Source organism: Eurypyga helias, unplaced genomic scaffold (genome assembly GCF_000690775.1).
Source record: "Eurypyga helias isolate BGI_N326 unplaced genomic scaffold, ASM69077v1 scaffold9678, whole genome shotgun sequence".
In the NCBI taxonomy this organism is placed as follows: Eukaryota; Metazoa; Chordata; class Aves; order Eurypygiformes; family Eurypygidae; genus Eurypyga; species Eurypyga helias.
In genome coordinates this window covers 6462-19695 of record NW_010267633.1, presented here as the reverse complement: position 1 = coordinate 19695, position 13234 = coordinate 6462, and the positions used below count along the sequence as shown (strand labels likewise).

Below are 13234 nucleotides of genomic sequence, written 5' to 3'. Positions count from 1 at the left end.
CCCACAAAAGGCAGGCCAGGCGGACAGACACCAAGAGGAAAGGGATCTCCCAAATCAAGCTGACGCACCCAGCGTGAATCACATTTTCCTTCTTGGCCAGTGCCTCCCCCCCAGCCCACCCTCTTCCCGGTGATGTTGTGAAGTCCCATAAAGTTAAGCGGTCCTGCTGATGCCACGGGGTGACCCTCCGCTCGGGAGGGCAAGGGGGAACCAACCAACTTCCCTCTGCCGTGGGCTGCGCAAAATACACGCTCTAAGTCATTCTGCAGCCCCGCTGAGCCTCTGTGCCGTGCCTGGTCAGCTCGGAGGCAGAAGTGAGCTCCCAGCTCTCACGAGATGGAGAGGTTGCGAGGCAGGGAAGAAGACCTCGCAGGGAAGGCAGGAACAGGCAGAAAACTCCAGTTTCGACGCCCACAAGTTGCAACAGGACCCGGCAAGCCAGCGTGCCCCTGAGCAGAGCCACACCAAGCCGCCTGCCAGCCCCCCCACGCTGCTCCCACGCCGCCGAGCCCCACTCTGCCGGCCTGAGCTCGCGAGGGAGGAGTCTCTTTGCAGCTCCGAGGTTTCCCTGACGGAGCAAATTTTGCACTTATCAGGGAAGATTTGCAAGCAAGGGGTTGTGACTGTCAGCCCAGAGCCGAGCTGCAGAAGATGGGAGCTCACGGATTTATTTCCCTTCGAAGAAAGGCTGTTAGACCGTTAAAGCATGAGGCAGCAGCAGAAATAAGAAGTCAGCGATAAGCTGTTGAAGGCACAACGCACACGCCAGCCTCCGCTGTCAGATGCGCCGCACACGTTTCCGAATAAAGCTAAATACCCCGGAGAGACAGAGCCCCTTCCAGGCGCTGATCCGCTCCCATTTGCACTACAGCCTGCGGATGCAGCTGGCACTCAGCTGGAGATCCCGTGCCCATGGAGAGCAGCTCAGGCTCAGAGCTGAGTTTCCAAGGGTATGTTTACCCAAGGAGATTGAGACCCAGCCCCCAGCTCCTCAGACCAAAAGTTACGTTGGAGTTCAGTGCTTTGTTCCAGTAAGGAATTTGGATGCACCTCCCTCATTCTTATCCTATCACCTTGTAACATCTGCCCCAAACCTCTCCCCATCCTTTAATAAGGGATGCACCAAGTGCCAACTCCTGATGAGGCCGGATTGCAGCTCCTAATTCTACGCTTCTGGGGGGGAAGCTGAGCGCATCAAAGAGCCGCCTCCTTGCCCAAAGCACCGGCACTGACAGCAGTCGGCTATTACCGAGTCACACTCGTAACAGGCCTCGTCCCTGCCAACTAGAGGAACAGTCGTGCCCGAGGGGAAGAGATTCCAAAGCTCCTCTCCCCTCTGCCTGCCAGGTTGCTCCCATTACCGCTCACACCAGTCACCCAGAGCCTTCTGCTCCTCAGCAGCCAAACCAAACCACCATCCAGCAGATCGGGGACCAGAGAAGCAGAATGTCCCCCCCCAACCCTCCCCATTGACCCAAGCGCATTGGCCTCTCCGGCTCTGCACAACCCAGGATGGAGGATCAAAGATTGAGACTGATCATTTGATTGATCCAAACTCATCGATCTAAATCCTCCTTCAGAGCGACTACGGCACGTGGACTTACTCAGGATAATAGTGACCGTCTTGACAAGGCTGATCATGGTCTCCTTGTAGCGGGGGTGGAAGCTGGTGTGCTTGGACATCCGCGTCATCTTCCTTTTGACATAGATGAAGATGTGCGTGTACACAACTACCATGATCAGGAAGATGACCAGGTTGGAGATGGCCCAGAAGGTCAGGTAGCTCCTGCTGTAGAGCGGTGCCATGCTGGAGCACTTCTCCAGGGCGCAGAGGCAGTGCCAGCCGTAGGACGGGATGAGCCCCAGGAGCAGGGCCGTGACCCAGATGCAGAAGATGAGTATCATCACACGCTGGTTGGACATTTTGCTGTGTAACTGCATGGTAAACACAGTCTGGTGCCTTTCAACGGCGATGGCCAGCAGGTTCACCACGGAGGCTGTCAAACTGGTGTCCAGCAGGCTCTGACGGATGAACCAGGTCTTCAGGGAGAGCTTCCCTGTCCTGGGGCCGGTGTGGAACATGAGAAACATGTACGCGATGCCAGCAAAGAGGTCGGCAGCTGCCAAATTCCCCAGCAGGTAGTAGATGGGGTAGTGGAACCGCCGGTTGATGATGATAGCGGTGATGACCAGCAGGTTGGTCAGGAGCACAATGACACTCACTGTCAGGCCCAGGGCGACCACCAGCACGTCCTTCGTCCTCCAGTAAGTGGTCAGCTCTTTGCGGCTGTTGTTGTAGAAGAATTCCACGGTCTCATTGTAAAAACAGTGCTTCATCGCTGCTGTCCTAAAGAGGGAAGAGAGTATCGTTAGCTTGTTGTGCTCACACACGCACAACTGTTACAGACTGGGGAGATGCTGAGCATTACACCGATGCCTGTGACACACACGGAGGTGAGAAGGAACTTGAAACACACTGAAACAGCCACACGAGTAACAGGAAACCACTTCTGTACTCGAGATGGAGCTACACATCTCAAGCAGAGTCCTCATCTGTCCTCAAAGCCATGCTGAGGATGCAGCATAACCTTGAACATTCGTGGGAGGAGATAAGGCTTGCCAGATCTGATAAGAGATTCTCCCTGTCTGGCCCATGCAGCCTCGCGGGGCTGGCAGACAAAACTATTTCTGTTGTCCCAGATGTCCTGCTTCAGCAATGTAAAAACAAAGCGGCAGCAAGGAAGGTTTATCAGTCAATCACTAAACAACAGGCTGACGAAGACGCTGAGCCTCTGCAGCTGCTGCAGTCCCCAGGACTGCTGCTGCTGGTTCAGAACACACACACCTCCTCTTCCCTGTGGAGTTTTGGTGCTCAAAGCCTAACGTAAGGTTCTGCTCTACATGCAGCGCTTGCCAATCCTTCCAAAGCAGGCGAGTACTTCCCAAACTTCGCCAAGAGCTGGGCAGAAACGGACTCCTCATCCCTGAAAATTAAACAGCAGTGAGAAGTCCGCACCTACAACCAGGGGACTGGATCACCTGCAGCACTCCCAGACTCCGCAGCATGTGGGTCAGCCCCCCACACTTCGCAGCATCAACCAGCTGAGCAATGAGGGAAGCAAGTCCCTTCTTTCCTTCGGGAAACAATTCAAAATTCACTGAACACCATGGAAAAGCTTGACAGGAAAGGATGGGTAAGTCTCGGGAAGGACTCCACAGGTTTCTCTGGCACTGGTGGGAGCAAGACCAGACAAGCTGTTCGTCTGGATTGTAACGCTGAGTATTAATTTTCAAAGCCCGTAGACCTCTGGTAATTAACTTCCTGTCCCGTGGGCAGCCAAACGTGAAGCAGCAGGCTAAGTTGGAGGATGCTGTACCTCAGAGTCAGAGCTGAAACCCGGTAATCACCCCCGGTGTTACTTGTCCATGGGGAAAAAAAAAAAGAAAAGAAAATCTGGGAGGAATACAGCTCCAAGGGATGAGAAGCAGCCCCATGACTACACCCCCCCGGCAGATGTTGGCGTTCCTTTCCTAACCAAGAGCTTGGAAACCTCAAGTCAGGGCTGGCCGCGGTCCCCGCTGGGATGAGCAAACCCAGTTTGGAGCCTCCTTCCCCGTGGCACCGCGGTGCTGAGAAGTGACAGGGTTTTTCCTTACCCTGGTGCGTGCCACCTATGAGGTCACCGGCTCTCCCTGTCCTCGCGTGCGCTCCGCCGTCACCCTCGCTTTAGAGGGAGCTTAAGGACCACGCAGCACGAACGCAGCCCTCTCCAGACACAGCCAACACGCCGAGTGCCTGGCTCACAATTCATTTGAACACCCCCGCAACCAGCACAAAGCTCAGGGGGGCTAATTATCCGCATGTTCCTCCACCCTCTGGGCAGCAAGGGCTCGGTTTTCCAGGAGAGCGCAGCAGGAGCGGCGACAGGGAGGTGAGATCACTGCAGGCAGGCCAGTTTATCACCCGCACCGCACCCACCTCTGCCCGCACGCGTGCCGAGTTGTGCAAATAAGACGGCTGAGCCGGGAAACCCTATCGTACCTCCGGCTGAACTTTGGATCTCCGCTGCCTAATGGGCTCTGCGTCGGCCTGCTCCGGCGTGCGGCTGTCTGCCACGGGAGAAAAAGCTACAACCCAACTCGCCCACCTTAAAATCAGCTGAATAGGGAAATGATGATTTTTTTTTGGTGGGGAAAAAAGGAAAAGGAGGCAGAGGGGCAATCAATCTGCCCCGGGGGATGGAGCTGTGGGCTAGTACTATGTAACAAGTCCATCCTTCATCTCTTTCCAGCCTGTAGATCTCGAGCTGTTGAGGAGAGCGGTGCAGTTCGAAGGCAGCGCAGGGGGTGGAAGCATCGGAGCGGACTCTGAAGATACCAGCTGGCAGCTCGGCAGGTAACCAGGGAGTATTTTGGCTCGAACAGCGTAAAACCAAGGAAGAACGAGGAAGGGAGGAAAGCCCAGGAGCAGGAGGAACACAACCGCTGTGAATCACAGGCAGCCGCCTGCACAGGGTGTATCTGGGGAGGCACCAAACCCCAGGCGAGGCCGTTCTTACGCAAAGCTGTTTCCCCTAAACATTTTTGAAAGCTTTAATCCCAAATCAAGAAGTAAACTGAAGTTAGAGAAGTCATTTCACCCTTTTAAGGTTACACGTGGGGGAAGAGGAGACACAAGTGGTTTGGAGCACCCCACGCACCACTCAGCCGTGTGAACACGCGCGTTTCCACTGCTACTTAATCCCATTCGCATCTTTGCTGCGGAGTAACGCGTGGTCTCCCACCCAGTTATCCAGTTTATCAGATTCGGTGGAAGAGAAACTTGCCTGGGCACTGGCTACGCTTTAGGAAATATTCAAATACCGCAGTGAAACGGTGTGTTGATGGATACTGGTTTCACTCTCCGTGATTTTTGAGCTGACACCAGGTTAGATTAAACCCGGGCTAAAATTCAGCTTTAAAACTGCCACTGAATTATGGAGACCAACCTCATTTTGTTGCAGACACTAAAGATTTCACAGCTCTGACAGGGCCCATAAACTCCCTCTGCAAGGCTGCACACTTCCTGGTGAACCCTGAACTCATCCCAAACATCACACAGGTACCAGTTCCGCGCCCAGTTTCCTGGGGGAGGGGATTAGAGCCCTGTAAACCCACAAAGGAGCCGTGTTCTGCACGTGTAACTCCAGCCCAGAGAAAGAGTCCCTCAGCATTAACCCTAACGACGCCGTCTGAATCGCTTCTTCAGGCAGGAGCCACTTAGAGCACAGGGAGGAGTTCCGAGGGTTGCAAATCCCCCTGCAACGGGAACGGGTTAAACCGAATCTGTGCGACACCGGGAGGACCTGACAGGTTGTTAGTGCTTCTGCCCGGTCCTGGGAGCTGCTGTGCCGCTTCGCTGGCTGCCCTGCAATCAGAAAACTGACCTCGGAGCTCGGCGTCAAGGGCAGATGATGCCACAGATCCAAATGGAACCCGAGGACGAGGAACACCCGGCCCACGGCAGCAAGCGGAGGGAAAGCCAGGCTGGTGCCATGATGCACAAAGGAGCTGGTTGAGTCCATTGTTCAGTGTCCGAGCAACCCCCTTCCATGGCCTTGCACTCCTCAGCAGGATCTTACAAGATTTTTCCTTACCGCCATTGTTTACTCGGTAAAACAAGCCTCTAGTTACGTGCTGCGACAACCCAGCGGCCCCTTCCCTTGAGCAATCGGCAAACACAAGGCTCTTCGCTAATCACGCTACCTCGAACTCCGCTCAAGCCTCTCCCCCTCAAAACCCGGCGCAGCTCCCGCAGTTTGGCGGGACCCGCCACGCCGAAGGAGCGCCGAACGTCTCCCTTCCTCCTTGCCAGCGCTAGCCATGCGCCGGCTCCTTGCTCGGTCGCTGCCCCCAGTTCAGGGCAAGTTCAGGATCCCTTTACGCAGAAAGCAAAGGTGTAGGCGTCCTCCCTTCTCCATCCCCTCCTGCCTGCACAAGTGGAAAACGCCAGCCAGCTCCTTCAGACCTGGGAAGACGTTCAACGCTGGCGAGCGAGCCCGCAGCCAGCGCAGTGTGGAAGCGAGGGGGATGAATGGCTGAATTTACGCTCCAGTCGCTAATAACCACAATCGGTGTCAATCAAAACAGAACAATGGCTCTATAAAAGGCTCACGGGGACTCAAATCCAACCTGTTTTACCCCCACGGGCGCTTGCACGCGGCTTTACGTGGCCAAACGCTCAACCCCCCACCCCACTCCCTTCTCCCTTTTACACCCCGAGCGCTACAGGGTGTTCCCCCGCATCCTTACCTGAAGGCACGACCCCCGCCTCTGAACCTGACCTTTAGCACCGGCCTCCCCACCGCAGGAGGCAGGTATCCAGCAAGGGCATCCCCATCTCCGGAGGGCAGAGCTGCTTGCCAAGCAAGAATTTAAAAAAAAATATATATAAAATAAAACCAAGTGCCCGACAGGAAAGTTTCAGAGCAGCGTCACAGCCCCGGAGACCCCCCCGACCGCTCGGCAACGCTGGCTCCACCGAGGCAAGTTTGTGTGAGCTCCGAGCCCGTCCCTCCGTGGGTCCTCCCCATAGGCGGGTCCTTCCAGGAGACCCAAGAGCTGTAACCCGAGTCTTTGCCTCCTTCGCGGAGGCCAAAGCCACTTCCCAAGCGCCTCCGGATCCGACTGGAACGGGTTAGCTCCGATCTGCCCCCATCACCCTCGTGGAACTGGCACCCTCTGGTCCCACCGCTCCCTGTGGGCTCGCCTGCCGCCCCGCAGCCTTCGTCCCATCCTCTTCAAAACGACCAGGCGTGACCCTGTGACGTTGGAGCCGCCTTCCCGTGGCACCAGAAAGTGGTTTTCCTCCCCTACAACCGCAGCACCCGCGTCTCAAGGGGTCTGGCCGGGGAGGATCCGGCCTCACACCCCCACAACACCAGCAACACTTGCCCAGCAGCTTCCCCAAGATGGGGAAGATGTCCTGAGAGACGAGGGAAACTGAGGCACAGACTGGGATGGATTTTCCCCACTGTGACTTGCGTCACAGCTAAAAAAAAAAAGAGCCCACATTTCCCATCTGCCAGTCCTGGAGCCAGCGGAGACCACCCAGCGCCGTACGGACACCCGCAGCAACGAGGAAAAAACCCACCCATTCCTTTTGATTTACTCCTGCTGCTCTCGCAAAGGCCCCGGCAACTTCCACTCGACTCCAATTTCCTAGTCTCCCACCCTCCTCCTCCTCCCATGGTCTGTTCCCAAGGAACAATGTTATCACCCAGCGCAACCCTAATCTGCTGCCACTCAGCTACACCGCGGAGTAATGTTATGTAAACCAGGGGATTTACAAAGAGCCCAACACAAAGGGGAAGAGATAGGGCCAAAGACCCCAGGACACATTAACAGAGCGGGGCAGGAGCACTAGTAACACTCGCAGGAGAGAAGATGGATGAGTAGGGCAGGCGGAGATAAGAGGGGCAGCCATCAGTCCTGCAAAAACTGCAGCAGGCTCCTTAAATTCTACCCCTGCCTCCTGCAGCCTCCAAAGGCCAAAAATCACACCAGAAAGGGAAAAACCAAAAACCCCGCTGTTGCCTTCTGCCTGCGGAGTTTGTACCGTAGTAGCAGGCTCTGGCAGATTGCTTTCTGTGTCTTCAGAAGGAGGAAATAAGTTGCGCTAACAGGTATCCCAAAGTCCTTTCTCGGGGGGGAAAAAATTAAATATATGGTTTAAGCAGCTTGCTGTGTCAGAGCAGAGACCCAGCAAGTACCAACAAGTCCAGTCCCAGCCCAGAGCGCCAGAAATCCTTACAGCAACTGGACGGATTTACACCGGCATTAGAGTTACTAGCAGTCATTTCAGACGTGGAGCAACTTACTCAACAACCTGGAGCAGATCCGTCACCTTCCACGAGGCATTCATTACCCTCTTTATTTACATTATTCGTTTAAGACCAAAGAGACCCCAACCCAAGCTGTGAGACCCACTTCCCCAGCCCACCCTCATGCTGCCAGCGGTCGGCTGAAGCCCCCGACCCAACTCCCGCGCTGGAGCACGAGACACGGAACCCAGGCCGGGGCTGGGTTTGGCAGCAGCGACAGGCTGCACCAGGTTGCGAAGCCACGCGTGCTCCGCAGCCGTGTGCTTTGAGCTGGCAGCGGTCTAGAAATACTTTTGATTTACTCATTCCTTTCAGGTTTCAAACCGGCACTGGGCGGGGGCTTAGGGTTAGTAATCGGGAAGACAGCCCAGCTTAACTGGTTTCCAGTCGTGTCAGCAGCCCATCACGATGGCTCAGGGAGACCCAGCGAGCCAGGACGAAGGGTCAGGAGCGCTTGTGTAACTCAGCCCACGCACACCAGAGCCGTGACAGAAGGTCAGGCTGGATCAGACCCTGCATCCCTGGCACAAACGGCATCTGCTTCCACGTGGGGGCGAGAGAATATTTCGGGTTTCAAAGTCCTGACCTTACTCACAGCAATTTAAGTCCCTTTGTTGAGAAAGACACCCAACTTCTCTGCATAACAGAAGCTTGGGAGTCTGTTTATTTTCAGGTTTTGGGGACATTTGAAGGAAGCAAGCCCCATTTAGTGCACCTCTACCGTGAGTTTGGGCCCAGCACACCTGCAAACCCCAGAATCATGGCACCCCAAAACCTCCCGTCAGCTTGTACAATCACCCGGCAATTCCTTGAATACCAAGCTCCGCTGTTTTCCAACAGCACTATTCTGGGATGGCGCACCGGAGGCTGATGGCAAGACCCGGGAGACCAGCCACCCCGCGTGTCCAGCCCCTCCGTCTCCCCCCTTCCCCTCCGCTCGCCCCCCGAGTTTTCCCATTTCCACCGTGGCGAGGGGGGCTGCTCGGTGCTGGGCACCCTCCTCCCCCCCAGCAGAGAGGCTGCTCCAGCGGGGTCGCCGAGTAACCCGATCCCGGCAGATCCGATCGCATTCTGGTGCCCAGCAGAGAATTGGTGGAGAAGCGTTTCCAAAGACAACAGACCTTTCCCTCCCCTTCACTCTGCTCCTATTTTCCAAAGGGAAGTTCATTGTTTTAGTAGATTTTGCATTTTCCAACAAGCCTAAAGCCAATATTTTTCCTTAGGCCTCCGCGCCTGTTCCCTGGATGACAATCTGAAGGGTGGCTGGTTTGGGGTGTTATTTTGTCGAGACCCCTCTCCTGGAATCCCAGGAATGTTAAAAACCTCCTGGAAGGAGTCATGTCATCATCTCCCCCCGCCCCTACCCCAGCAGATCTCTGCAGAGAACCAGTTGCTCCAACGAACACTTCCCAAGTCCCCCTTCCAGAGACTCCCAAACCCTCAACGAGGAGCGTTCCCTGGGGTACCAGAAGGCGACGACGCTGCTCGTACAACCCCGCGGCAGCCAGCTCTTCCGCTTCCGACGGAGAGCAGCGCGTGCCGCGGGGCTTAGAAATGCAGGAATTTCATAACACCCACTGCTGCTGAAACGCGGCCAACTCCGAGGTGGAGCAGAGCCGTTGTTCACAAGGCTGCGGCGTCAAAGAACGCTTTCCAACAAAGAGGTAGGGAAGAGATCCGTGCCCACCGCTGCCTTGCCTACAACAGGAATGCTTCTTTCCCTCCAATAAGCTCGCAACCAGTTCCAACCAACTGCTCCAGAGTCACAAAGAACCTGGAAAATCCCTCTGCCCCTTTCACCTTCTCGAGGTTTGCTCTGGCTGCGTTTGGACCCTGTGAATCCAAGAATTCCCTCCCGTAGGCAACACCTTGAACTGATGGAGGGGGGTGACCGCTGGTGCAAAGCGTCGGATCTTGTCACCTTGGCCTTGCTGGGTGAGATGGAAAACCGGCCGGGGTATCCCCCCCGATGCCTCTGGGTCCTGGCAAACTCTGCTCTCCCCTTCCCCAGGTAACTGGAATGGATTTTGGCGAGAGAACCTCCACCTCCACACTCAGTGGTTATCCCAGCCCTCTCTGGCACGACGACATTTGTCCCGCTGCAGCGGAGAGAAAACAGGGCAGGGGAGGAAGAGAGGGTGATTTGCCGTGGTGTTTTGTTTGGAATCGGGATGGTCTAGGGGCCCCTCTGCTGCTCCTCCTAATTCACACAGGAAGGAGGAGATTATCCCGCGGGGAGACCAGCAACAAGGCAGAAGCAGTTCAGAGAGGGAACGGCTTGGCCCCTGCGTGATGCCGCACCTCGCGGAGCCACGGCGAGGTCCAGATCGAGGCGGGATGCTGCGTTTACGGAGCGGGACGTGGCCTCATCCTCACCCAAAGACTTCCTCTGCCCCTTGGCGCTGTTGTCAATAAAAACAAAAACTGGGGATGGGGAAAATCCCCTTCCGGTGAGCCCGCGGGGGGGCTGCACGCTGCCTCGCTCCCACCCCCTGGGCTCTTGGCTGGCACCCGGCAAGATGAAGCCTTCCCGTTTGGCTGGCACTCGCTGGGAAAGCAGGGGAGTTTAAGGGCTTATTTCGGAAAACTTGCTTCCCCCCGCCGCGTCTCCACTCGGCTTCGCGGCAGACGCCTGCAGCTCACGGCTGGCGGGTCGCGAGGAGCGTTTAACGTGCCTTTCTGCTTAAGTCGGGAAAGGAAAACCAAAACCAACCCAGCCAAGCCTCTGGCTACGGGATAAGATGCAGCACAACGGCAGCGTTAGCTTGAGCCAGAGCAGCGGGCACTGACACACACCTACCCCCACTGAGGAAGGGAAGGGGGTAGCTGTCCCTTCAAAGGGATGTGACTGCCCCCAGACAGGGAGCCTTTGGGGCTGAGCAGCCCAAATTTTCCGCGTTAGCTGAAGGTTTTCGCTCGCTCCGGTGATGTTCTGTTGTGCCCACAACCAAGGGGACTGGACAGCGTGAGCCAGCCTTGCATTTTCCCCAAGGATCAGCTCCCACCGGAATGAGGTTACAGGGAAAAAGCCGCCAACCGCCCCGCTTTAAACAAGCAAAAGGTCCATTCAACCCAAACCTTCCCCTACAGATCTCCCGTCCCAGTCCCCTGGGCACATTCAGGCAACAGCCAGCCAGCCTTCCGTGCTCTGCCTTGGCCCTGCAGCCCCCCTCGAAGCAGAGGGTCTTCCCCGGGCTGCCCGTTCAGCAGCCAAAACCAGTTGGTTTTCGTTACCTAACCCCACCAGAGCCTGGATTCCGTTTGCCCTCGGCTTATCGGCAACCGCGGGGTAACTGGGGCGATGTCGATAGATATGGGCCACAGCCTGGCCCGCAACGTTCAGGGTTTCCATTGCAAACAAACCACTCTTTTTCTGCTTTTGTTTGCCTAATTCCTGAACTTTGGGTCATTTTCAGTGCTGTTTTACTGATTTCCTAAAGCCTTGAGCTTTTAGGCACGTTTAGAGTGGGGAAAAACCCACTCCATGTGCTTTCTTCCCTGCCTCCCTCCATTGCAAAGCAACAGGAAAACTCGTGCTCCTTCCAAGGAGCATCTTCCCTCAATGGAGCCATCCCTGCGAAGGGCACGGGAAGCCTACGCATTCGCTTACACCGAGAAATCCAACTCCCTCAAAACCCGTTTATGGGTTCCGACTGTTGCCGGGGCCCTGGATGCCAAGTATCTGAAACTCACTGTCTAAGCAAAGCTCGAATTACAGCTCTGCACATCTTTTTTTAAAATAAATGATAGAGGAGAGCAGCCAGCACCCTGGAAGGATCCCAGCCACAACCTGCGGGCCTGGATGGGTATTCCGCTCCTTCCAGGCTTTCCTTCGCGCATGCTGCTGCGGAACACCCTGAGGCGTTCACCTACGGGCACGAGTGAAAGGATGGAAGCACCCTAATTCAACATCTTTAGCAAAAATGCCCCAAGAGCAGTGTTTTCTGAATTTCAGGTGTCTTGGCTAGGCAAAAATTCCTACGCCTGCCTCGCTTGCTCTCCCATATCCCCTGTATTATGGGTGCCACCACTCTGCACGCTCCCAAAACCAAAATATTACAAACCAAACCGAGGCGGGAGGGGGAGAGAAGGAGAAAACAAAAGCTGTTTGTCTGCAGCAGCGTGAAGTCCCAGCAAGACACGCCGAGGAGCTCGCTTTTCACTGCCTCATCCGTTCTGCTGACTAGCTGTTGGAGGACAACTTCCAAAGGCGAGTAGAACGGGAACGCAGCAATACTGACATCACACACCGCAGCATTCCCGACGCGTTAACATCCGAGGTACGGACAAGAACCGCTTCGCCTGCCGCTAAACAGCGACACACGCAGCCGCTCCTGCTGTTAAACCACCCAGTACAGCGCAAAACAGCTTGGAAGGAGGAATAAATTTGGTACTTACCGGTGCCAGATCAGCGAGGCGGAAGGTATGGCTCACGCCAGCCTTTAGGGGTAACCAAGGCAGCACCCCACACCTGGGCAAAGCTAACGCTGCCCACTCTTCAGGGACGAGACACAAGCCCAAGCTGTGCCCAAGCTAGCCCCAGGCCTGCAGCCATTGCTGTTTTAGGAAAAAACTCTTACACCAGCCCCTGCCCAGCTCAGGGAAAGGCCTTTCCTACCTGCTCACGTCAACAGCACGTCTCCCCGCAAGGATCGCCACGAGATGTCCTAAGGCCGCACATACATTCCGTGGAGATCCAGCTCGTGAGCGCAAACATCCCAGTGACTCCTTGAGCCAACAGCAGGTGACCTGCGAAGGGACCCCAACCCCTGAGCCAGCTTCTTGTGACACTACAAAACGCTTGGATGGGGTTTTAATAAACAACAGGACCTCTATTGCATTTTGAGAGGTCCCCAGCTTCTTACCCCAAGAAGGTGGCAGCTGCAAAGGATAAAAACACCCAGAAAAACTGCTCCTGGGAAACCCCCATGTCCCTCCATCAGAGCCTCAGGCTGCACACAGCCCAGCCATCCCTGTCTTTATATCCCAGGGGTGCTGGTTCAAAGGTGAAAGGTGAAGAAGTGCTAATGATCCAAAAGGAAACGCCTCCGGATGAAGCCTGTCTCCGCTAGCGAACACCCGGCTCTCTGTGTTGGCAGGTGCCTTCTGGGGGTAAATTGAAGAAATACCTGACAGATGGGTTTAATCCCACGCAGCTTGTCCCATTAACAAACAGCAGTGTGGGACAGAAGTTAAAATGAGGGAGGTGGATTAAAAATAAGGGAAATGAGACAGATGAGATCAAGGATTGGGCCATAAATCTAACACCATGAAGGTAATCCCTCAGCAGGGGTATTTTCCCCTCCAGGCTTATCATACCTTTGCTCTGATTTCTTTTTTTAGAAGGCTAAAGGTAAATTAAAGAGCTACTT

The 13234-nt window shown here is 55.4% G+C and overlaps 1 protein-coding gene across 1 annotated transcript in view; it reads right to left on the bottom strand.

Annotated features, from left to right (window-relative positions):
• LPAR2 (lysophosphatidic acid receptor 2) overlaps nt 1-2337 on the bottom strand; it is a 5963-nt gene extending 3626 nt beyond the window's left edge. Inside the window, exon 1 of the mRNA XM_010157501.1 lies at nt 1605-2337. Coding sequence (XP_010155803.1) covers nt 1605-2337 — 733 coding nt within the window. The remainder of the gene's footprint in view (nt 1-1604) is intronic.
• Nucleotides 2338-13234: the final 10897 nt, after the last annotated feature.